The following is a 26,002-nucleotide window of genomic DNA, read 5'->3' as shown; positions in this document are numbered from 1 at the left end:
AGGACATTTCTATCTTGCACATGTTACATCTGAACTACATACCATTTGTATGTTTTCAAACAATGAATGGGCTTCAGCCCAAGGCAACATTTAAACATTTCATTTCTTTTAAATTATGAAGATCCAAGGAACCTCTAAGTATAGAATTCTGCAAAATTAGACTTTGAGAGACCGTGTTTGTGGAGAAAACCAACCCTAAATGCTCTGAGAATGCTATATTTTCCTTCCACCCCGTGTTATAACGTAACTGGTTATACTGTTGTTTGATCGTATTAAAGGTTTGATTTGATATGTAACTGGTCATATGTCTCTTTTCTCCTAACTTTCCTGCGAAAAATTCTAATTGCTCTAATTTTTTGAAATTCTAGATAATTTTATTTTGATGGAATGGACGTATATGATTGATTGCATACTTGATATGGAATCTGAAATTGTTGCCAATCCCTTGCCAGCCCCAATTATCACCTTTTTGTTGTTGTTCAGTTGCTAAATCATGTCTGACTCTTTGTGGCCCCATGGACCATAACATGCCAGGTTTCCCCCCTCCCTCATCCTCTACCGTCTCCCAAAGTTTGCCCAAATTTATTTATTTATTTATTTATTTTATTCAATTCGTATCCCGCCCTTCTCCTGGTGGACTCAGGACGGTGCACAGCCAGAACTAAAACACATACCAATACAAAATCTAAAATTTTTAAAAGAATTACATGACTTTGGCCCAAAATTTAAAACATTCAAACTAAAACCCCTTGACAATTTTAAAAGCTAAAAAAAAAAAAAAAAAAGGGGGGGGGGGTTCACGCCAGCCCTGCTTGATGGAAAAGAAAAGTTTTTAGGGCACGGCGAAAGGCCTGGACATCCGATATCCTTCGTATCTCCGGGGGCAAATCGTTCCAGAGGGCAGGAGCTGCCACAGAGAAGGCCCTCCCCCTGGGGGTCGCCAGCCGACATTGCCTGGCTGACGGCACCCTGAGGAGTCCCTCTCTGTGGGAGCGTACTGGTCGGTGGGAGGCTATCGGCGGCAGAAGGCGGTCCCACAAATACCCAGGTCCTATGCCATGGAGCGCTTTAAAGGTGATAACCAACACCTTGAAGCGCACCCGGAAGACCACTGGAAGCCAATGCAGCTCACGCAGGAGAGGTGTCACATGGGAGTGCCCCCTCGCTCCCATCATCCCTCACGCGGCCGCATTCTGCACCAGTTAGAGCCTCCAGGTGCTCCTCAAGGGGAGCCCCATGTAGAGAGCATTGCAGTAGTCCAAGCGGGAAGTGATGAGTGCCTGAGTGACTGTGCGTAAGGAGTCCCGATCCAGAAAGGGACGCAACTGGCGAATCAGGCGAACCTGATAAAAAGCCCCCCTGGCCACGGCCGTCATATGCTCTTCTAAAGACAGCCGTGCATCCAGGAGGACGCGCATTCAGGATAATTTGAAAAATCATTTTCAAATTATCACCTTACCAGAAGGAAAAGGTCTTGAGAATACTAAACTCCCAAAGGTGTTTTTCAAAAAGCAACTGGACTTTTGTTTTTTTTTCCTTGAAGATGTTTCGCTTCTGATACAAGAAGCTTCCTTCAGCCTTCTTAAGAACTGAAGAAGCTTCTTGGATGAGAAGCGAAACATCTTCAAGGAAAAAACAAAAGAAGTCTAGTTACCTTTTGAAAAAGCACCTTTGGGACAACCATGACTGGATGACTGAGAATCTCCATAGACATTGAGAATACTGAAGCTTCCTCTGAACATTCAATTTTATTGTAAGGGGGGTGGGGAGGATGAAGGGGACTAGGTTGTTATGAGTGAGAAGTTTGGAAAGGAATTGTTGTTAGTTGTGAAGTCGTGTCCAACCCATCGTGACCCCATGGACAACGTTCCTCCAGGCCTTCCTGTCCTCTACCGTTATCTGGAGTCCATTTAAGCTCATGCCGACTGCTTCAGTGACTCCATCCAGCCACCTCGTTCTCTGCCGTCCCCTTCTTCTTTTGCCCTCCATCTTTCCCAGCATTAGGCTCTTCTCCAGTGATGGGATTCAAGTAATTTAACAACCGGTTCTCTGCCCTAATGATTTCTTCCAACAACCAGTTTGCCAAACTGCTCAGAAAGTTAACAACCGGTTCTCCCGAGGTGGTGCAAACCGGCTGAATCCCAGCACTGAGTGAGTCCTTCCTTCTCATTAGGCGGCCACAGTATTTGAGTTTCATCTTCAGGATCTGGCCTTCTAAAGAGCAGTCAGGGTTGATCTCCTCTAGGACTAACCGGTTTGATTGCCTTGCAGTCCAAAGGACTTGCAGGAGTCTTCTCCAGCACCAGAGTTCAAAGGCTTCAATAACCAGGATTAATTTCAAAGCAGCAGTGCAACATTGTAAGATCTCTTAGAAGTAACTGATGCAATGAAAGCTAATTCCTTTGAAAAAAGGGCAACTCCTAGGAAAACTTTTTTGTCAGTATGTGTGGCATCAATTGTAGGGAGATGAACTGGGTTGAGAGTGGGGCCAAGCATATTATCAGTATGGAGTCACTGCGCTCCCACAGGAGAACCAAATTCAGCCCCCCATCCCCTGAATTCCGTTGACCCTTATCTAGCACTAATTTGGCTTGACCAAATTATAGATTGTCTATAGGGAGAATGTAATAAACTTTGAACTCAACTCCTGTTCCTGGTTACAGGTAGTCCTTGACTTACAACAGTTTGTTAGTGACTGTCCAAAGTTACAACGGCACTGGAAAAAGTAAATTTTTTTACTTTTACTTACTGCAGCTACTTCAGCTGACTGCTAGTTCAGCAGATCAGCGGATCAAATCTCACCGGCTCAAGGTTGACTCAGCCTTCCATCCTTCCGAGGTGGGTAAAATGAGGACCCAGATTGTTGGGGGCAATATGCTATTTAGTATACTGTCTTTGGTGTAAGCCGCCCAGAGTCCTTGGAGAGTGGGCGGCATAGAAATATGAATAATAAAATAATTAAAATAATAAATAAATAAATTATGACCAATTTTCACTCATGAGAGTTGCAGTGTCCCAGAGTCATGGGATCACCTTTTACGACTTTCTGTCAAGCAAAGCCAATGGGGAAGCCGGATTCACTTAACAAACCTGTTGCTACCTTTAACAATTGCAGTGATTCACTTAACAACAAAGGCAAGAAAGGTCGTAAAATGAAGCAAAACTCACTTAACTAATGTTTCAATTAGCAACATAAATTTTAGGCTCAATTGTGGTCGTAAATTGAGGACTAATTGTACTTGTGCCAGATGTCAAACCTCTCATAAAACTTGCAGATGTAATTTCCCTAGACAACAAGACTTTTCATTTGCCAACCAGAGGATTTGCCTTTTGCCTGACATTTAAGAGAGATTGAACAGATCCTGAAATAATCACGTTCGGGAGAGGTTTGTAAGGGGGATTTCAAGTCGGAAACCTGGTCTCTGCTTTCAACAGAGAAGTTGCTGGTCCTCTTCATAGTCCAGATGTGACAGAATTAAGTTTCCTGATCGAGGACCGGAAACCCTTTATGGGCTTTTTGCATAAAAAAAGAAAATGATTCTGTACGGTTTTGAGGATTAGAATCAATTGATTATAGAAAGAAGGAAACAATGATGTAATTAAGAGAGAGAGGTTTGAATTGAATTGTTTGTATAATGGCTAAAAGAAAAATCGGAAACCATCTTATATTTCTTTTCATGTTTTTGTTTATTTTTTCCGCTTTTCTCTACTCCCATCTCTCTCAAAGAGGGACTCTGTTTTCTATTCTATGGTTTCTTTTCATTTTCTTCTATTTCTCTCTTTTCTCCCTTTCTTATTTCACTTTCACATTTACTGTACCTTTTGCTTTGAATGTACTCCTCATTATAGATGTAAAACCTTTTAATATAAATTTAAAAAGTAGAAAGTTTCCTGTATTTGCAAGAAGTTTTTCATCAGGAACACAACATGGCCGGGGTGGGGGGTGGGGATGGGTCACCTGAGCCACCTCTTGATCCACTATCATCACAAAAAGCTTGTTTCCTCTATTCTAACAAGCATCCAACACGCCATGTGACTGATTGGGACATGCTTTGCCACTCACGTGACCCTTTTAACCGTTCCTTCCCACGTAGTGGAAAAGCTATGGTAACAAACCGGTTGGAACTGGTTTTGTGACACATCGCTTTCATTTTGTGGAATGGTGAGGCGGGGGGGGGATGATTAAGACAGGTACGGTAAGAAAATGGAAGGAAGGGGGAGAAACCACACACACACACTTTCAAGGAGCTAGACGTCTTTTAGGAGACAACACTTTTCTCAGATCTGTAGCAAAACAAAGCTCACCAAAAAAAAAGGGTGAGGGAGGGAAATGGCCATCCCACCATAAATCAATCTGCAACCTGGCATTCAGCAATGTCCAGAGAATGTGGATTCTAGAAATGGCCAAAGGTTATTAGCTACAGTCCCGACACTAAAAGGTACCAAGGAGAAAGAGACTATTGCGAATAACACTGATGAAATGAAGAAAGCTTGAGGGGAGGTTTTTGATTTTTGATGGAGGGGGGGGAGGGATTATGAACTTCACTTCACTTCACTTTTAGAGACCCAGAACAAATGCTCGGACCCAGAATGTTTTCTGTATTACACCCCAGTTAAGGAAATACAGGTAAAGGTCTCACTGAGTCCAATTTGACTCTTAGGGACTATCTGGATAATTCTAGGTAGCTTCCTTGGCTATCCTGAGTCACTGGACAGTGAGCAGCATAGAATTTTAATAAATAAAATCTTAAGTAGCTCAAGTACCATCTTGGGCACATGAAAGGAGTTTGCCATTATCTTTTCTCAGGATATGTTCTGATTCAATGTTTGTTTTTTTAAAAAAAATTATTAGAGTTATATGGTTGCCCATCTCATCTAAAACAACTCTGGATGTCTAATACAATAAAATATCAATGCAATGGCAAAATGGCAACACCTGAAACATCAGAAAAATGCTCAGAGGACATTTTGTTTCTATTCTCAGTCCAGCCAGCAGCCCTGGGATTTCCTAGTGGCCTCCCTTCCAGATACTTATCAGATCTGACCCAATTTAACATTGGTAAGATCACCTAAGTCACTTAAGTGATATCACCTGCTGTGATACATGTCTGATAACCATCAAACGCAATAACCTTAAGTCACCCACCCTTGATTTCTCCCTCCCCTCCTCTCTCTGTGTTGTATTTATTTACTAATAGGGCTATCCAGATTGAGGACTGGATTTTCTTTGCAGCAAAAGAGACTGCATGACTTGAATCAAGAGGCAGAAGCAACCTTCCCTCTTCAAAATAAATTTCAACAATCTCCTTCCAAGAAGAAAAATAGCGGGGGAAAGCTTTTCTCTCGGTTGGCAATATTACACAAATAGGCCCTCACTTTGTTATTTTTCTGAAAGGCCCAGAAGATGGTAGTTTTGTCAGTGGGCCTGGTGAAGGTAAGCTTTTGCGCTTTTTTGTTTTGTTTTTAAGCTTGTGACTTTTTAATGTTTGTAAGCTGCCTGAGTGTCACCTGTCTGTGAGTTGGGTGACCATTTATAATGGCAAACAAATGTGTCTGTAATGGAGATGCTGAGAGAGAGAATATGGCTAATCCTGTTGGCTGAGTTTAGACCAGGGGTCTCCACAAGTCTTAAAGCTGCCAAGGTTGAAGACCTCTGGTTTAGACTGTTAGAAGAGTATGTGGCCTTCAGTGCCTTGAGGAAAAATTGTAAATTGTTTCCCTAATCCAGGGATGGGGAACTATGGGCCTTTTATGCCTTGTGGACTTCAAACCATGCTGGCTCAGGAATTCTGGGAGTTGAAGTCCACAAGTCATAAAGAGCCTGGTGGCGCAGCAGACTAATAGCCTGTTATTATCATTCAGCTGCCTGCAATTACTGCTAGTTCGAATCTCGCCAGGCTCAAGGTTGACTCAGCCTTCCATCCTTTCTAAGGTAGGTAAATTGAGGACCCAGTTTGTGGGGGCAATAAGCTGACTTTGTATAAATATACAAAAGTATGAAGGCTATTGCTTAACGCATTGTAAGTTGCCCTAAGTCTCCGGAGAAGGGAGGCATATAAATCAAATTTTTTTAAAAAATAAAAAAATAAAATAAAATAAAGGGGGCCATAGTTGCCCAGCTCTGCAACCTAATCAAAAGATACCCTCTCCCTGTGAAATGCAATCATGCGGACCATGGACCTTGAAAAATTATTATCCTTATGATGTGCCTATACCGGCAGCCCTCAATTTACAATCTTTTGTTTAGTGACCGCAAGTTACAATGGCGCTGAAAAGAGTGGCTTGTGCCTTATGACAGGGGTGGGCAACTGTGGCCCTTTTACAACCTGTGGACTTCAATTCCCAGAATTCCTGAGACAGCCAAGCTGGCTCAGGAATTCTGGGAGTTGAAGTCCACAGGTTGTAAAAGGGCCACAGTTGCCCACTCCTGCCTTATGACCATTTTTCACCCTTATGGCTGATTGTTGCAGCATCCCCATGGTCTCATGATAAAAATTCAGATGCTTGGCAACTGGCTCGTATTTATGAGGACTGCAGAGTCCTGGGGTCATGTGATCACCTTTGGCAAACTTCCGACTAGCAAAACCAATGGGGAGGCGAGATTCACTTTACGACTGTTGTTAACAATGGCAGTGATTCACTTAACAGCTATGACAAGGTTGTAAAATGGGGGGAGGGAAGGGAAATCACTTAACAACGGTCTCACTTAGCCATGGAAATGTTGGGCTCCATTGTGGTCGTAAGTCAAGGACTCCCTGTACCTACGAAGATCAGAATATTGCAGAGCTGTGGTATTCCCCGTAACCCTCTACGGAAGCCAAAGTTGGACTCTGAAGAAGTAGAACAGTAAAGAGTATTCATGCTTCTGAGCTTTGGTGTTGGGAGAAGATTCTTGGGAATCCCCGTAGGCAGCCCCCCAAATATAAACAAATGGATTACCAGAGAGATCAACCTGAAATTGTCACTTAGGTAACTCTAGGCTCAAAATATACTGTTTTGGACACATTACAGGCAGTCCTCAACTTAAAACAGTTCACTTAGTGACCGCTCGAAGTTACAAAACCACTGGGAAAAAATGACTTATGACCACTGCAGCATCCCCATGGTCATGTGATTTACATTGGGATGGTTGACGACTGGCTCACATTTATGACGGTTGCAGTGTCCCTTGGTCATGTGATGGCCTTTGTTGTGGGCTGTACACATCCTGTGCAGCTGGTAGCTGATTCCGACAGCGAGGAGGCTGGTGTGGTGCTGCGCCAGCAGCCTGTGCAGCTGGCACTCGAATCGGACAATGAGGAGGCTGGAGAAGAAGTGGTGCCAGAGGTGGGGATTCAGCCAGGGCCTTCAGAACCTCCAATAACTGAAGAGGAAGAAGAGGAGGAGCCTCTTCTCGATGCACGGGCACGCAGAGCTGCCAAAAGGCAGGAGTGGCTCCTCAGGAGAAGGTCTCCTCGAGAGTAAGGCTTGGGGCTAATTGGCCACTCCGTTAGCCTATTTAAGGAAGGACGACGACTGAGGCAATTTGCAGGGAACAACTTCGTTCACTCTCCTTTGCGTCCTGATCTTAGTTCTCTTATCAGTTTCCTGCAAATTGCTTCTGGGCTTTCTGCCAATCCTAGTAAGATTACGATTATTTATTCTTTGGATTCTTGTAGGCTGTTAAGAAAGTTAATTAACAGCCTTTGTTTGAAAAAGACTGATTTAATTTAGTAAACTAAGGTTTGTACAGACTTTGTGTGTGCTGCGTTCTTTGGGGTCCGTAGCTGGGGCAGAACTGTCTTTTGCAGCCTTCTGATAAGCAAAGTCAAGGGGGAAGCCAGATTCCCTTCAGAACCCTGTTACTAATTTAAGAGCGGCAGTGATTCACTTAACAAAGGTGGCGGGAAAAGTCGTAAAAATGGGGCAAAACTCACTTAACAACATAAATTTTGAGGTCAACTGTGGTCGTAAGTTGAAGACTACCTGCACAGCCAGCCCTCGCCTTACAACCATTTGTTTAGTGATTGTTTGAAGTTATAACTCCACAGAAAGAGTGACTTATGACCATTTTTCACATGACTGTTGCAGCATCCCTATGATCAACGTGTCCAAAATCCAAGCCCTTGGCCACTGGCATGTATTTATGACCACTGCACTGTTCCCGGGTCATGGGATCACTAATCGTAACCTTCCCAGCCAACTTCTAACAAGCAAAGGCATTGAGGGAAGCTATATTCACCTAATGACCACAGGAGTCACTTAATCACTACAGTGATTCACTTTGGATGTTTGGGGTGGGGAATTGTGGTGGATGGGAGTCAGAGGTGGGTTTCGGCCGGTTCTGAAGAACCGGTAGCGGAAATTTTGAGTAGTTCTGAGAACCAGTAGTAAAAATTCTGACTGGCCCCGCCCCCATCTATTCTCTGCCTCCCAAGTCCCAGTTGATCGGGAGGAAATGGGGATTTTGCAGTATCCTTCCTCTGCCACGCCCACCAAGCCACGCCCACCAAGCCACACCAATGGAAACAGTAGTAAAATTTTTTGAAACCCACCACTGGTGGGAGTGTGTTTGGGGATTGTTATGTGTGTTGGACTAGGTCTTTGGGTGTTAAGTGAATTTCGTTGTATGGGTATACTGTGTATACACATACAATGACAGTAAAGTTGTTATTATTTAACAGTGGAGAAAAAGTCGTAAAAGGTGGCCGTCACTTTAAGTGCGTTGCTTAGCAACCAAATATTTGGGTTTGATTATGGCCTTACATTGAGGACTACCTGTATGCAAAAATCTAACTCTCTGGACAAGAATCTACTGGAAAAGGTGAAGGAAAAAGGACAACCCTCAGCAAGGGTGATGGACCCCCCAGTGGTGATGGGGACACCTCAGTTAGGGACAGATCGTCATGGATAAAATCTACCTATGTAATCGTTAAGAATGGATATGGACTTGATGATGCATTCTCAAAGAAAAATATCGCTGTATTTTCCAAAGATATCTTATCAACCTTTTTGTCACAGGTTTGCTCACTTTTTTTTAGTAAAGAAAACAAAACACCAATTTGGGGGGGGGGGGAGAGGGAGAAGGAGGCAGAAACACCATGTATATTTGAGTTGTACACACACAAAAAAGAATAGATATAACAACAAAGCAAGAATGTTTCAGCTCTTTGCATCTATTATCGCGTTTTCCCGAAAATAATACCCTGTCTTATATTTTTTTTGAACCTCGAAATAAGCGCTTGGCCTTATTTTCGGCGAGGTCTGATTATTTTGGGGCGCGTGGAGCAAGATGGGGTTCCTCTTGCCGTCTTACCTGATTTCCAGCTCTGAGTTGAAATATTTTCGGGGAGGGCTTATGTTCGGGGGAAGGCTTATTTTAACGCATATGCTCAAAAGCCCGATTGGGCTTATTATCAGGGGATGTCTTATTTTCGGGGAAACAGGGGATTACTTTTAAGAATAGTTATAATATCCTTCCAAGCTATTTGCTATGGTTGATTTTTAAGAGCCTTTCAAACTAAAAAACCAAACAAAAACCACAAAAACAAAATGAAGAGGCCTCATAGATCTCTTGCCTTTGACCCAGGAGAAAATTAGGGTGCATGTGATTCCCCATTCTCTGCATCCTCAGCCGATTCCTTAACCACAGTCAGAAGACGATCTGATAATTCTAGGAAGTTGTTTGTGAAGCTGAACTTGTGCTCTAACCAAACAGTTAAATGGACCCCCCCACATACATATAGAGAGAAGCCGAATAAAACAAGGGGGAAGGCTACAGAATCCATGGCCTATTCCTTAAAAATGGCTATCCATGGCTATTAACGTAAAGATTTTAATTGGTTTTAAATATGGGATTTTAAATTTGGGGGTTTTATAATTGAGCCAATTATTTAATAATTTTAATTATTTTTAAATTTTGTCTGTCTTTGTGCTTTTAAACAGGCTGTACACCGCCCTGAGTCCTTCGGGAGAAGGGCGGTATAGAAATAAAATTAATAAATAAATAATAAATAAATAAAAAAAAAACCTGGGGATCATCTGACTTTTGTCTGCTGGAACACTAGAAGAATCATCAATGAATGCTTAGCTTGAAGGGTGGGTCTGCATTGTCTGGGGCCAGGTCTCAGCAAGATGTCCACTCTGATTCAGGGAGCAGCTGAAGTGACGCTCCTCCTCCTTGCTGTTATTTTAATTTGCCTGACTCAACTCGCCAGAACAAAGAGTCGCAACGAAGCCCTGCCTTGCCACTTTGGAATGATAGTGACTTCGGGGCATAAGAAGTGGTAAAACTAGCCCCATATCCTGGCACATGCAAGCCAGTCAGTTAGGATATGTAGATACGGAGTGAATTAAAATCTTGCACCCAGCTGGATGTTGCAACCAATATTTCATGCTAACTTAGCATGATAATCAGCTATATTGCATAATTTATGCTGGTGGTTTTTTTTTTTTTTTCTCCTGGGGAGGAGCCTCTGCAGAGCTGCTTATTACCAATCACTAGAAAACTTTTTATCTTCGTCCTCAGAGATTGCTAACATTTGAGTGCAGGCAGTCCTCCACGTGCAACAGTTCAGTTAGTGACCGTTCAAAGTAACGACGACACTGAAAAAAGGGACTTGTGGCCGTTTTTCACACTTACGGCCATTGCAGCATCCCCATGGTTACGTGATCAAAATTCAGATGCTCAGCAAGTGGTTCATATTTATGACAGTCGCAGTGTCACGTGATCAAAGTCAACGGGGAATCCAGATTCACTTAACCACCGTATTACTAGCTTAACCAATACATTGATTCACTTAACAACCGTGGCAAGAAAAGTTGCAAAATGGGGCAAACTCACTTAAACAAATGTTTTACTCAGCAACAGAAATTTTGGGCTCAGTTGTGGGGATAACTCAAGGAGTACCAATGCAAGTAGTCCTTGCTTACTAACTGCCTTGTGCAGTCACAGTTTGAAGCTACGTTGGTGCTATAAAAACAATTTTGTGACAATCACATTATCATCATATGCATACTTCACACCAGTGGTGGAAATCAAATTTTTTTACTACTGGTTCTGTGGGCGTGGCTTGGTGGGGATGGCAGGGGAAGGATACTGCAAAATCCCCATTCCCTCCCCACTCCTGGGGGAAGGATATTGCAAAATCTCCGTTCCCACCACAATCCAGGGGAAGGATACTGCAAAATCCCCACTCCCTCCCCACTCCTGGGGGAAGGATACTGCAAAATCCCCATTCCCTCCCCACTCTAGGGGGAAGGATATTGCAAAATCTCCATTCCCGATCCACTCTGGGGCCAACCGGAGGTGGTATTTGCCAGTTCTCTGAACTACTCAAAATTTCTGCTACCGGTTCTCCAGAACTTGTCAAAACCTTCTGGATTTCACCCCTGCTTCACACCCAGCTTGCGACAAGCAAAGTTAATCACGGAAGGCAGAATCAAGAAGTTGTAGTTATTTGATTTTCCACTTAGTGACCAGATCGTTTTGGTTAATGACCAAAGCGGAAGCAAGGTCATAAATCTGTCATGCTCCCATGACTTTCCACTTCGTGACTCTGGCAGGTAGAAAGACGGAGTTGCTGGTCCCAAATGTGGTTGCTATGTAAGGTCTACGTACATTAGCAACCCTTTCAAGCCAAACATGACTACAAAAAAAAAAAAAAAAAATGGATATTGCTGAGTTATACCTCATCTCTGGCCATGGAAGCTAAGGTTGTTGGGAACTGTAGTTTAGCTACTTTTAGAACTATGGATTTTCCTTCCCTTGACTGGAATCTTAAGAGAAACAAGAGAAATAAGTGAGGCGGGGTGGGGTGGGGGGAAGAGAAAAAGACTCAAGTTGTTGAACCAGTAATACAAACAGCATTTTGCCTCAGAAATTTCATCAAATGGTGCCCACACAGTTTCAAATATATCTTGGCAACTTTCTCAAAGAAAAGGTTATCAGGAAACTGAATTGTATGTTCAGCATCACCTTAAAAGTCTAAGCAGCCGTTCTTTCCGATAAGAGTGCAGGTCCATTTTGCAACACTTCCTGCTTTCCACCCTGGCTACCCAGATGTCTCAGAAAAAGAAAAGAAGTAGGACTGAAGGCAACAAATTCCCACAAACTGGTATTCAGAGCTACTTGGTCTCCAAATCTGGGGGGTTCCTCACCATATACCAATAGTACACAGGCTCCTTACGTATTTACAATGTAAAAGACCCCTGGAAAATGTGGGTCACTTGGAAAACTTGCGAAAACTTTCTGTGCACCCACCAGAACATCTGAGGAAAAATCTGAACACCTCCCTTTCAAATAAACAAAAAGAGGAAGAAGATAACTTATTTGCAAACAGGAAGCAAAAGAAAAAGAAAAAAAAGAAAAAGAAAAAAAAGAAAAAGAAAAAAAAAGAAAAAAAAAAAAGAAAACGCCACTCTGCCGTGTTTCCCTTCCTTCAAAAATCAGGCATATCCAGCACAAGATAAAATTGTGCATAATGAAAAGTAGCTGGAGGGTGGGGTGGGATGATACAAACACATACACACACACACAAGCACACACACACACTATATATATATATATGTGCTTCATCAGCATAACCTGCCTACCCAGAAAAGCAGGTTGACCAACTATCCCCATTTTTAATTCCAATGGAATTATTTAAAATTCTGACTGTCAAACACGGACTGGCTAGTGTGAGATATTTTAGAAGGCCGTTTTAGGGTAACAGGACCTAAAGTGGCATGAACTCATGTACGATTCATAAAACCAATGCCCCAATCAGAGCTCATTGTCCTCCACCCCCTCCCATCAGTACAAAATCTGTATCGACACTTTTATTCCGAGGTTAAATGTTGAAAGAAAGGCAGCTATACAGGTAGCCCTTGACACATATACCCATTTATTTAGTCACCGTTCAAAGTTTATGGCATTGAAAAAGTGACTTATATCCTGGTCCTCACACTTACAACCATTGCAGCATTCCTCACAGTCATGTGATCAAAACTCAGTATGTATTTATGACGGTTGCAATGTCCCAGGTTCATTATCATTGCCGTTTGCACCCTTCCCAGCTGGCTTCTGACAAAAGAGGAAAGCCAGATTCATTTAAAGAATGTGTGATTCACTTAACAACTAGAGTTATAGAGCTTAATGACCATGGCCAAAAGGTGGTAAAATTGGGTGCAACTCACTTAACCACCACTTTGCTTAAGCAATGGAAATGTCAAACGCTTGGGAAATCAGGAGATTAAGGCAGTTCAAATGAATATATAAAGATTTATTGCAAGCTTAAGCTCTTTATAAGAATCTGGCCAACCAACCGCAGCAAGATTGGCCTTTGCGCAATGTTGGAAGAATGCAAAGACGCCCTCCGATGACCTAATAATTAAAAAAAATCTTTGATTGCGCTGAAATGGACAAACTAACATTGGAATTGAAAGGAATGACAGACTTGGGAGTATTATATTTCATGGGAGAAATGGTACAAATGGATTGAAAACAGAAAAATAAAATAGATTCAGATATAATAGAATTTGATGAAATGAAGTGCACAGAGTATAAGAACTTAGTAGCGATATGTCGTGTAAAAGGTCACAGTTCTGCACAAAAATTTTCATTTTTGTATTTGTGTTTTTTGTTGGTTTAAAAATTAATAAAATATGATTTTTTTAAAAGAGAGAGAATCTGGCCAACTGACCGTTAAGAGAAATGGGGGAAAGATAAGACAAGTCATTCAAGGTGGGCTGGACTTAGATCTGTTGCGGGTGCAAAGGGACTCCGTGACTTATGACGCGTTTGGCCCTTCCCTTGGACTTAGTCTGGTCATTTCCCACAGGAAATTATGAACCCAACTGTGGTCATAAGTCGAGGATTATCTATATCCTTGATCATTATTTTATAATTGGGCAGTATGGCCCCTGAAAAGTTCCCACTCTTTGGGCAACATTACATGTGAATAGATTACTTGGCAGAGGCCTACAGGCCTCAGCACTGCTCAAGGGAATGCACCTTTTGTGTCTCGGAAATTTCCAACCGAATCCCCAGCATCGCCTTCCCCACTTTAAATGTGCTGGGACTGCAGTTCGTTCAGTTCCCAGCCAGAATGGCTCCTTGCTCATTAGATTGCCGCGAAACACAGCCACAAGGGAAGTCCATCAAAAGTGTTATAGAAAGGTTGGTGGTTGCAACATGCAACACCCCTGCTAGAAACTGAAGTGTCAGCAGGTGCTGGCATGAAGGGGGAGGGGACAGGTAAAATTTAAGGCCCAGTGGGCACACTATCAAATGCCTTACCATATGGGGGCCACCGTGGGCCTTTGTGATATGGTAAAGCCTAACAGAAACCATAGAGCCATGATGATGAATTTATGGCTTGCATGCCACAGGTGGCACCTCTGTGGGCACGCAAGCCGTCACCCCAGTTCAGCTCTGCTGCGCATGTGCATCCCGCCAGCCAGTGGTTCGTTGGGTCTCTGCTGCACATGTGTGGGGCACACGCAGGGGGACACATGCGTGCATGCGTGGGTGCGGGGAGTTGCATGCGCATGGGGCACATGAGCATTGCATTTGGTGGGTTTGGGGGGGCACATTCGGGCATGCACGCTTTGGGCACTCGGTCCGGAAAAGGTTAGCCATCACTGCCATAGAGGACAGTGGCCTACCTCAAGTTATTAACACTCTTCGCAGACTTTCAGAGTTAGCATGAATTGCTATTTTTTTTACCCCTAGCCAAATAAAAAATATCTTTGGCATTCCTTTACTTTGCCTGATGAAAAATCGCTCACCAACAACTGTCCAAACAATACAGGCATCTCCCAATACTCAATATTACTTTAGAAATAGATGTTTTTGTTTCTGAATGGCCAAAAGTGCTCACTCTCTATGTATCACACACGTCCAATTGAAACTCTCTCACCCCTCCTCAAAATACTGTGTTTCCCCCAAAATAAAACCCTGTCTTATATTTTTTTGAACCTTGAAATAAGCCCTTGGCCTTATTGCCATGCACTCAAAAGCCCAATTGGGCTTATTATCAGGGGATGTCTTATTTTGGGGGGTACAGGTAGTCCTCAATTTACAACAATTCATTTAATGACTGTTCAAAATTACAACGGCATTGAAAAGAGTGACTTATGACCGTTTTTCATACTTATGACCATTGCAACATCCCCTCAGTCACGTGATCAAAATTCATATGCTTGGCAACTGACTCATATTTATGACGGTTGCAGTGTCCCGGGGTCATGTGATTTACCATTTGCAACTTTTTAACAAGCAAATTCAACCCAGTTTCACTCAACAACCGTGTTAATAATGTAACAACTGCAGTGATTCTCTTAACAACTGTGGCAAGAAAGGTCGTAAAGTGAGGCAAAACTCACTTTACCAAATGTCTCATTTAGTCACAGAAATTTTGGGTTCAATTGTGGTCATAAATCGAGGACTACCTGTATTGTTTTATTTTCTGCTCAGTGCATTGAGTGGAATTTCTCACTGAGTATGTCAGTGTCAATTAATTCATTCATTAATCTTCATTTAAATTCCATTGTTTTGCCAAGGAGTTCAAGACACCATTCCCTTCTAAACAGTCATAGTCAGTTTGTCTTCAAAATTTCTGCCAGAGAGTTTAGGGTCCAAATCACTCATGTGAGTTGGAATCAAGTGTTACTTGGCTCTCCAGGTAACTCCATCTTATAAAACTTTTTGTTATTTTACACCAAATTGTAAATTTCCAATCCACAGAGATGCTATATAGAGAACCACTTTGGCCTAGTGGTTAAAGCAACAGTCTGGAAAGTAGGAAACTGTGAATTCTAGTCCGGCTTAGGCATGAAGGCTGTGATTCTCTCTCAGCCTAATTCACCTCACAAGATTGTTGTTGTGGGGAAAACATGAGGAAGAGTGATTAGCTGCCACCTTGAAGTAACGATAAAAATAATAAAGACAGGATTAATTGATTGATTGATTAAATAACTAAACAGTATTATGTATCTCTCTCAGCTCTGAGCAATATACAGGTAGTCCTTGACGTATGACCACAACTGAGCTCAAAATTTCTGCTAAGCTAGTCAGTTGTTAAGTGAGCTTTGCCCCATTTTACGACTTTTCTTGCCACAATTAAGTGAATCACTGCAGTTCTGAAATTAGTAACACGGTTGTTAAGTGAATGTGGCTTCCCCATTGACTTTGCTTGTCAGAAGGTGGCAAAAGGTGACTCCAGGACACTGCAACCATCATAACTATGAACCAGTAGCCAAGCGTCTGAATTTGTGAAAAAACACTGAAAAAAGTTATTTATGTCTGGTCCTCGCACTTATGACTGTAGCAGCAACCCCACGGTTTTGTGGTCAAAGTTTGGGCCCTTGGTAACTGGTATATATTTATGATGGTTGCAGTGAGCTGAGGTAACATGATTGCAATTTGAGCTCTTTCCCAGCTGACCTCTGACAAGTCAATGGAGGGGAAGCCAGATTTGCTTAATAACCATTGATTCACTTAACGGCAGTGTTTTCGCTTAAAAACCATGGCAAATAAGATTTTTAAATTGGGTGCGATTTGATTAACAACCCTCTTGCTTAGTAACAGAATGCTGGTCTAAGCTGTGATAGTAAGCTGAGGACTACCTGTGAGTCCTAAAATGAGCAGGCTTACCATGCAATGGAATCCAGTTAATGCACAAATTAATTTTGGGGGATGGGGGAGAGGCAAGGAAGAGATTTGCAACGGCAACTATTCAGGGTAATTAATACAAATAATATTTCCTCATTGCTTGAATTGTTTACTATTTACTACTTGAATTTGAATAATTTACTAATGCTATTAGTATTTTTTTTTCTATTTTATCAGAGAATCTTAGGTTGAAACAATCTCATTGGCTATTGGCCTTGCAGACCAATTTTTAATTAGATATTTGGGAGACCAAGGCCAGCACTTTGGTCAGAACAACCAGTCAGAAACTCCTAGGAAACTTTCCAGGTACAACAGAGATGGGGAACTATGGGCCCTTTATGACTTGTGGACTTCAACGAATTCTGGGAACTGTAGTCCACAAGTCATAAAGGGCCCATAGTATCCCACCCCTTGAGTACAAGAACAATATCCAATCCTGTTTGCCCCTCAGCTTCTGAAATGCCAAAGCAAACCGGGCCCGAAGTTCCACTGTGCGGCAATTGGGATCAGCAAATAGCCATCAGAAGCCCTCCTGTCCAGTGGTGAAATTCAGCCGGTTCTATCTGGATCGCGCAATCCGGTAGCACCGGTGGCGGGAGGCTCCGCCCACTATCACGTCCTGTTTTTTATCCTCTATGCATGCGCGCGCTCACATTTGTGAACCAGTAAGCAAATACCTCCCCTACTCCTGTCCTCTGTTTCAACCAATCCTCCCCTCCTCCAGAACGCTCCTTCGGTTCCCCTTCCAACTCGGCCTGGCATGCCACTTCAGTCTTTTGTTGCTTCAGATACACCTCAGTCCTCATTCATTTCTCCCCAATGTTTCCCAATATATGCCTGTGAGACAGGATTCTATGTGCTTGGTTAACTGCATAAGCAAAAGCAGTTGAATCAACAGCAGTTATAGAAGAAATGCTGTTGGGAAAAACAACCCTAAAGAACCAGGATTATTAAAACCCAATAGCGGAGCAAATATTAAACCAATCTAGTTTAAAAAATGATGTGGCAGGGAGTTCCACCGATACCATGATGAACCATATGCTTCCTTCAGTTTCCTGTCTTTTGGTTTCTATTATATGCCGTCACATTTTCTGTCCCCCACCCTCATCTCCCCAAATGCCTGGACAAGCGAATGAGAGGCACGGCCGCTCGCTTCCTAAAACTCATTTACGATTGCTTACCTTTTTGAGGTGCTCATATCCACCGGCTCATCTCCCGTCTGAACTTCCACTCTGATGGTTGCTTTCATCTCCCCTCCTTTTAATAATCCTTGGACTTTACTAGATCCAGAGTCAGTCTTTAGCTTAAGGTCCCCCCCTTCGGAGTTGGCCTCGGGCCCCCCCAAAAGCCCTTTGTCCATTTTCATTTTTTTACAGTCCACGTCGTTTTGGGTGATTTCCCGTTCAAGTGCTCGCTTCTGACTTCGTGTCCTGCAAGCTTCCTCCGTCATTATGGTGCTCTGGAAAAGTAGCACAAAGAGGTGGGAGGGGGGGGAAGTGGGGGGAGGGAGAGAGAGAAAGAGAAAGAGAGAGAAGGAGAGAGATAGATCAGAATGAGAATGTGTTAATAGTACTCCAACCAGGTGCCATATATTACCACATATATGGCAAATCAAGTTGTTCAGCTCCGATCCTATACTCACGCTCCCTTTCCCCCATCACATCCTTGAGTGGAAATCAAATAAATCAAAAGCCAAGACTGTTTTGGGGAGGAGGGGGGAAACAGGTGCAAGTATGCCTAACTTCCCATAGGAAATCCGGAGCATTTCCTTCCGACCACGCAGCTTCTTTTTCTTATCATTCTAGATACCCCATTTTCTTTAAAGTTTTATTTCTTGTGAAGTGCTCCAGAGTTCTGTGAAAAAATCCCTCCTATTTAAGAGGATCGGAGGGATGTGGGGGGTGGGATGCTCCTTTTCCCACTGCTGCCCCAGCAACTCTTCCTGGCTAGAAAGGAGAAACTTTAAGCTGATGCTGAAAATAAGGCACCTGATTCGGCGACGTCCTTTAAAAAAACCAGGACCTGGGTAACTCTTCCCATCCCAACAATTTTAAGTCTGTTCTGAAAGTGCTCCGGATCCTAAGGAATCAGGTGGGAATCGGGGAGGTTTTGAAGGGAAAGGGCTTTAAAAAAGTTTTGTTTGGAAGAGGGAACATGCACTGGAGAGAGGCCTGCTTCTGACCAAGCCTCTCCAACCCTACCTGCAAGAAACACACATATCTGATGGGGGTGGGGGGAGGAGAGCTGAGTCAGTTTGTGATCCCATGACATCACTGGATCTACACATGACCCTTTCCCAGGATTCAGTCGGAGACACAAAGCACTTTCCAGAAAACCGGTCTGAACTGGTTCCAGACAACAAGCTAAGTGTCGTTAACCCTAGCGGAGACACCATCTTGCAGTGCTGGCGTGCGGCTGCGGCATCTGCTGCAGCTGGCATTCCACAACAGAAGTCCCGGGGACCATCCCCTCTGCTCCTCTTAAAGGGGCAGCGCGCTTGACACCAGCGCAGCAGCAATGGCTGCCCGGACACCATCACTTCGCCAGGGAAAGCCACTTTGGGGGGTGGGGGTGGGGAATAATCTTTTTTTTTTAAAAAAAAAAAAATTTTTTTTTAAAAAGTAAGTCAAAAAGAAGATCCAATTCAGAATTAGAAGGAGAGAAGGGGGCAGAGGAAAGAGGAAGGGGGGAATAGTTGGCAAAGGCAGTGCAACTTTCTCAATGCAACTACAGAAAAACTAGAGACAGGCATAAGAGAGGGAGAAGAGGGGAGAAAAAGCCTTGGAAAGTAAAAGAGGACGTATTTCAGGAGAAAACATTCCAAAGCGAAGAAGGTCAATGGCTTTTACTTTCAAGACATTTGAGTTTTGACTCCATGATAGTCCTTGTTCTCTTCAAATTCTCCGTATCTCCCCCTCCCCCCAAAAAAACCTCACCATAAGATCCCAACAACCTGCCGAAACAAAATCATGATTTCTTTTCTGATCTGTAACAATTCAGCAAAAGCATCCTGAGGGAAATCTCAGTTTGGAGTGAACGTATTTTGAGGGCTTTTGAAGGTTTCAGACCATGACACCCTGGAAATACAGAAAGTCTCTGCCCGTTGACGATTGGACTTTCTGAGGCAAAATATGTGAGGAAAACCAACATTTCTTTAATTTAATTCTCCAATTACGGCATATGCTATTTCACAGGGCACAAGGCACATAAACCATCATACGGCCACAAGAGTCTTGGGTTAGCGTCGACCTGCTTCACCCGAAGAAATATTGTACTGCTTTTTTAGTTTGCAACTGCTACACAGGTCCCATAGCCTCTCAGATCATGTGTGACACGTGTGGCAGCAGTTCAGATAAATAAGTCTATTAGGAATTGGTCCCAGTTGCTTCCCACCTGCCCTCCTCTCTGGCCATTTGTCTGCAGAACCCAATCTAGTCAAAACTGACTGGCATCTGGTTTCAGACAGGAGGGGTTCTTTCCCAAATGTTTCCAGAAACGGTAAAAGACTAAAGCAAGATTGTGGGAAGCCAAAACCCAAATAATACTACTAATAATTTGTGTATTGACAAAATTTCCATCTGTCAATTACAAAAGGCTACACTGCTTGGATCTATACTGGCTGATATATTTTGATATTCCAGGTTCTTAGAAAGAATTTTAGGCGAATGAAGGTCAACACCAGCTTAAATAACTGGCAGCTGCTATTTTATGTTGTTATAATGACCTCTTCATTTTGAAGAACAAATGTACTGGGGATCAATGGAAGCTGCCTCCTTGGTCCACTGCTTTCGATATTATATTATTATACTGGTTGGGTTCATACACTACAACAGGGGTGTCCAACCTTGGCAACTTTAAGACCTGTGGGCTTCAATTGCCAGAGCTGGCTGGGGAATTCTGGAAGTTTAAAGTCGCCAAGGTTGGACACACCTGCACTACAATATTCTTGAATCCCCAATGTGAAATGAAGATACAACAGAGACAAGCTTTAAGGCCTTTCGGGAAGGCCAAAAGGGTAATGGCTGATGTCACAGTGGCAAGATGTCCCAGAGCGCAGGTACTATGGCAGAAAAGTCTTTCCCTTAGACCAGCGGTCACCAACTGGTGGTCCGCAGAAAAATTATTTGCATTTTTCATATTGCACAAAATCAGGGGTCTTCAAACTACGGCCCCTGGGCTGGATACGTGCAATGAACGTTTGTGTTGCTGCAGAGAATCTCCCCCTTTGGGGGTTTTTTGTGTAGGTCAGAGGGGGGGCAGAAATTCTGACTTGGGGTCTGCTTCAGCCTCCTGGTGCAGGGTTTTGGGCGAAGGCTGGAGGGAAGTGCCTCTGGTGGCAAGGAGTCGGAGGGCCTTGCAGCTTGCGCAACAGCATTGTTGATATGCCACTCTAGGGGTCTGCGTGCGTCACTATATTCTGTACCAATTGTAGCTTCCAAATACTTTCCAAGGGTAGAGGGCACTGCAGTAATCCAAACAAGAGATGACCAGAGCACGAGTGCCTGAGCACAGGGTCTATTTCTTCATACTCCCTCAATGCTCTGCCTTGATTGTATTTCTAAGATTATCTTGATTTTTTTAAAAAAAAATACTATAAAGCAGCAAACTTTCTGGCTGTTGTGGACTAATAGCGGGAGGGGGAGCGGGATGGTTTAGCACCCGGAACCTAATCCCGCACATGTTCCCCTGCCGCTTGCGCAACCCAATTCCCAACGGACCACGGACCGGTACTGGTCTGCGGACCGGAAGTTGGGGGATCCCTGATATAAGGCACATCAACAGCTTCAAGCATAGTTGATTATTTCCAGTAATGCTTCTGGACCCATGTGGACTCTGGTGGTATTTATTAAAAAATATCCTGGTGGGCAGACACAACCAAATGTTTTATTTACTTTTGGGTAATTTAGGTTCTCTGATTGTCGCTACCTAATGATTTTGCGAGATTGCCCACAATGTTCACCTCCAGATGTGCCCATTACCGCAAAAGAGCAGAGGGGCCCTTATGCTAACCAACAACTTGTTTCAACCATGATTTATTAAATAAGCCACAGTGGCTGAGATCGCAGACACGGAACAAAAGGCAAAACAAACTCCATAGGGTAATTAAGCATAATTGAACCACCCAGTCATTATCTGACTGCCCTGTCCAGAATCTCTCCCAGTCCTACTTAAGAGACAGCCAAAACTGAGTGTCAGACCTTTACCTCCCATGTTATGGTGCCTCGTTCTCATTTTGCATGAATACATTTGCTGTTTAAGGATGACTGGGAAATGCTTGGATGTAATGAGAGAACGATAGAAAAAACTCAAGACCCCAATGGAAGTTAGAGGCATGCAAGTTGAAGATAAGAGAGGGCGTGGGACCAACAAATTAAATTCAGAACAAAGATAAAGATGGTTCAACAAGGATCCAATTCTTCCTGAACTCCTAGCTAGCAAATCAATTTGTTTTTAATTGGGGCATATTTTGCCCAGAGTATCAAATAAACAGCTTTTTACCAATAACAAGCAAGAGACTGCTACAAAGAGCTCCTAACCACTGTCTACCCTAGTAAAGAATCCTTTTAAATCAGGGGTCTCCAACTTTGGCAGCTTTAAGACTTGTAGACTTCAACTCCCAGAGTTCAGAGTTGAAGAGTTCTGGGAGTTGAAGTCCACAAGTCTCAAAGTTGCCAAAAGTTGGACACCCATGTTGGTAAGTGTGAGGACCAATCATAAGCTTTGCTGGCTGAGGAATTCTGGGAGTTGAAGTCCAAAAGTCTTAGGGTTGCCAAGGTTGGAGATCTCCCTGTCTTAAACCTCTAGGTAGCAATGATGTCCTATCTAAGTTTTCACCTTGTACATCTCAGCTCCCAGCTCCCATTACACTAGAGACAAAAACAAAGCTTCATCCTAATATAATGCTGTGTACCCAGTCTTAGTCCACATCCATCTTGGGGCAAAGAGAGTTTTCATATAGGAATAATACCCTTGAGACACAATGAAACCAGCAGGCTATAACCCTCATTTTAGATACCTGCTGCTTAGCAGAATTCTTTATTTCCTTATTACAGTAATTTGTATACCACCTGCAAATGCTTCACCTTTCCCTGGGGGCCATAAGCCAGTGGACACCTCCTTTATATGTTAGCAACCCACAACTTGATGCTTTCAATATAGTCTACTCCAACTCCCAGAATCTTTAGGCATAGCTGGCTATCGATTACAGATAGTCCTTCACTTCTGACCACAATTCAGCCCAAAATTTCTGCTGCTAAGCAAGACAATGGTCAAGTGAGCCTTGCTGAATTTTACAGTCTTCTTTGACACAGTTGTTAAGTGAATTACTGCAGTTGTTAAGTTAGTTAACACGATGGTTAAGTGAATCTGACTTTCCCATTGACTTTGCTTGCCATAAGGTTGCAAGAGGTGATCACATGACCTCAGGACACTGCAACCATCATAAATATCACAGGACTATTGGGATGCTGCAGCAGTCATAAGTATGAAAAATGGTCGTAAATCACTTTTTTTCAGTTCCATTGTAACCTGTACTGAAGCCCAGCTTGGGGAAGACTGCTCTACGTGGGTCAGAATATATGTCAACAGAGCCAGAAAGCTTCCTGCTACAACTTTTTTTAACTCATTACCGTTTGTTGATATCATCCATTGCAAAAGACTGGACTGTGGTGAATGCACAGTTTGTGACTCATATTGTATATAACTTTACGGAAGTTAGTAGCCCACTTGCAACACAAACATATGTGCACATCGCACACACCTTTGTGATACTGGGAAATTGTTCAGTTTTTGCTTGGATATCCGCACGTAATTTCTAGTCAGCCTAGGAAATTCTGCTTGAGCAGGGGGTTGGACTAGATCAGGGGTGTCAAACCCGTGTTGTCATGGCATCGTCACGTGATGTATCAGGACTTTCCCCCCCTTCGCTAAAAGGTAGGGGCAGGCCAGCAGGTGACGCAACTGGCCCATGGGCTGCGGGTTTGACACCCCTGGACTAGATGAACTCTTAGGTTGCTTCCAACTCTGTTATTCTGTCTCTCAGCCCAAATACAGAGGACATCAAATGTCTGTTTGACTTGACAAGATAGGTAGTACTCCAAGTCTTGGTGGCGCAGCAGACTAAAGTGCTATTAAGTAGCACCAGCTGCCTGCAATTACTGCAAATTCAAATCTCACCAGGCTCAAGGTTGACTCAGCCTTCCATCCTTTCGAGGGAGGTAAAATGAGGACCCGATTTGTGGGAGCAATAAACTGACTTTGTATAAATAATTTTTTTTTTAAAAAAACGCTTTGGGTGGGGTGAAAGCCCTACTAAGCAGGTATATACAAAAGTATGAAGGCTATTGCTTAACGCATTGTAAGCCGCCCTGAGTCTCCGGAGAAGGGCAGCATATAAATCGAACCAATAAATAAATAAACAATAAATACATAAATACCCATTTTTGTTTGATTTGTCCATCTTAAAATATCATTAGTTCAAAGTAGGCCACTTACATATTCTAGTTATTTTTGTATGGAGAAATCTACAGCTTTGATAATTATATTAATAATAATAATACAGCTTATTTCACCAAGTTACTGGGAGAAAAATCTCAATTCACCAACAGGTAACCAGACTGAGATTTAGACATTTTTTTTTCAACACTATTTTTAACTAGTTTTACTATTTTCTTGCCTGATAAATTTATGCATAGAAACAACCTATCAAAGACCAGTTATTCTCTGTGCTCCAACACTGGAAAGCTGTATTTGCATTGGCAGCCCCCAAATGTGTTTAGGACCATCCCTCTCCCTTAAAGAAAAGAAGACCAACCTGGGATAATTCAGGCAGTGTCTTTTCCAACATGGGTGTCTGTGACAGAATTTTATCACATATTGACTGAACCACCTCCTGCTTGAAGACAGGCAGAGAAAAGGGACCTTGTTGGGCAATTACTGCTTTCTTTCGCCACTGTAGGGAAAGTTATAGGAAGAAAACATAAAAGTAGAAATGAGTTCCATTTTAAGATACAAGAAGAAGAATCAGGCATACCCCCCAAGTTTCCCAGAGTACATCACAGTGTTTCCCAGACTACATCACAGTGTCAAAAGAAAGGTTAGTTAAAGAAAACTTCATTTAAAGGAGAATATTTGTAGTTCAGGGTTGAAATGAGGAGTCCTTGGTGCTCTCTGCCTTGATGATGTTACCTAGTTGGGTATTGAAACTTCTGCAAGAAAACAACCAAGCTCAGAGAGCACCAAGGAACTCTCAAATCTTCATTTATCCCACAGATTTTCATCTATTGTCTGCATTCAAGAAACAAAGAAATTGCTTGAAATTGATATAGGAGAAGGTATCATTTGTTTTTATAAAATATTGTGCTATGTGCCATCTCACCATTCTTCATCCACGGGACTCAGAAATTTCATTTTTCTCCCAATAGGTACCCCTCCCCTCACAATCCCCTGCTATCCTGATTTTTTTTTTTTTTTCAGATGAAATTGCCAAGAAGTGAACTAGGCCATCTCTGGTACCACCCTGGGAACAAGTAAGCAACAGCTTTTACATCCAAACAATGTGAGCTTTCAACAATGACCATGTGCAAAGATATTCTTTTTCAGTACTGTATTTGTTTTGCTCTTATGTTTTTAAATAATCAGTTTTATCCCATTTTTGTACTTGTGGAAATGCATCTAGCTGGGTTTATTGGGAAGTACAGTCCCACATATCTGAAGGCTACACAGGTGTGGAAAATACCCACCAAATGTTAAGACAAATGTTCTCCTCAGGATGTGGCCATACAGCATACTGTTTACTTATAGATTTATATTCCACTTTTTATGTAGCAGCTCAGTAATGTTTTCCCCTGTTTTTCCTAGCCCGTGCGATAGGATGGGCTGAAAGACAGACACTGGCCTAAATACCCTCAGAGGGCTTGCTTCTATCTGTCTGTCCGTCCATCTTTTGAAATACCCTAATCACTCACAGAGAGATGCCAGACCTCCATCTTTGATCTTGTATGAACCCAGCCTATTTGGTTATTGGACAACCATTTGTTTGAAATGGTATAGGGCCGTGATGGCGAACCTATGGCATGCGTGCGTTGCCCTAGTTCAGCTCTGGCGTGTGTTTCCGGCCTCCGGAGGGCCTCTGGAGGGGTGGGGAAGGCCTGTTTTTCGCTCTCCCCAGGCTCCAGAGTCTTTCTAGGAGCCTGGGGAGGGCGAAAATGGCCTTCCCCACCCTCTCGGAGGCCGGAAACGACCCATTTGCCGACATCCGGTGGGACCTAGAAAAGTTCTGGAGCCTGGAGAGAGTGAAAAATGGCCTTCCGGTCCCACCGGAAGTTGGCAAACGGGCTGTTTCTGGCCTCCGGGGGGCCTCCAGGG

At 43.0% G+C, this 26,002-nt stretch overlaps 1 protein-coding gene across 50 annotated transcripts in view; it reads right to left on the bottom strand.

Moving 5' to 3' along the window:
- The window catches only part of GATAD2A (GATA zinc finger domain containing 2A), a 109,417-nt gene that overhangs the window by 21,839 nt on the left and 61,576 nt on the right, over positions 1-26,002 (bottom strand). For 23 of the 50 annotated variants that reach the window (XM_087879430.1, XM_087878603.1, XM_087878437.1 and 20 more), the window contains 2 exons: positions 24,450-24,587; positions 17,818-18,095 (listed from right to left, as the gene is read on the bottom strand). The exons of 9 other annotated variants lie outside the window; for them this stretch is intronic. In XM_087879430.1, the coding sequence (XP_087735556.1) occupies positions 17,818-18,095; positions 24,450-24,482 (311 nt within the window). In that variant the 5' untranslated portion in view covers positions 24,483-24,587. Of the gene's footprint in view, positions 1-17,817; positions 18,096-18,837; positions 19,094-24,449; positions 24,588-26,002 lie in introns of those variants that run through there. 18 more of the 50 variants (XM_087878996.1, XM_087878957.1, XM_087879743.1 and 15 more) reach the window with 5 other exon arrangements.

The sequence above is a fragment of the Pantherophis guttatus genome, chromosome 1, assembly GCF_059756535.1.
Source record: "Pantherophis guttatus breed Tessera chromosome 1, ASM5975653v1, whole genome shotgun sequence".
Taxonomy (NCBI): Eukaryota; Metazoa; Chordata; class Lepidosauria; order Squamata; family Colubridae; genus Pantherophis; species Pantherophis guttatus.
Note: the sequence above shows the minus strand (reverse complement) of the source record. Positions and strands in the feature narration are given on the sequence as shown.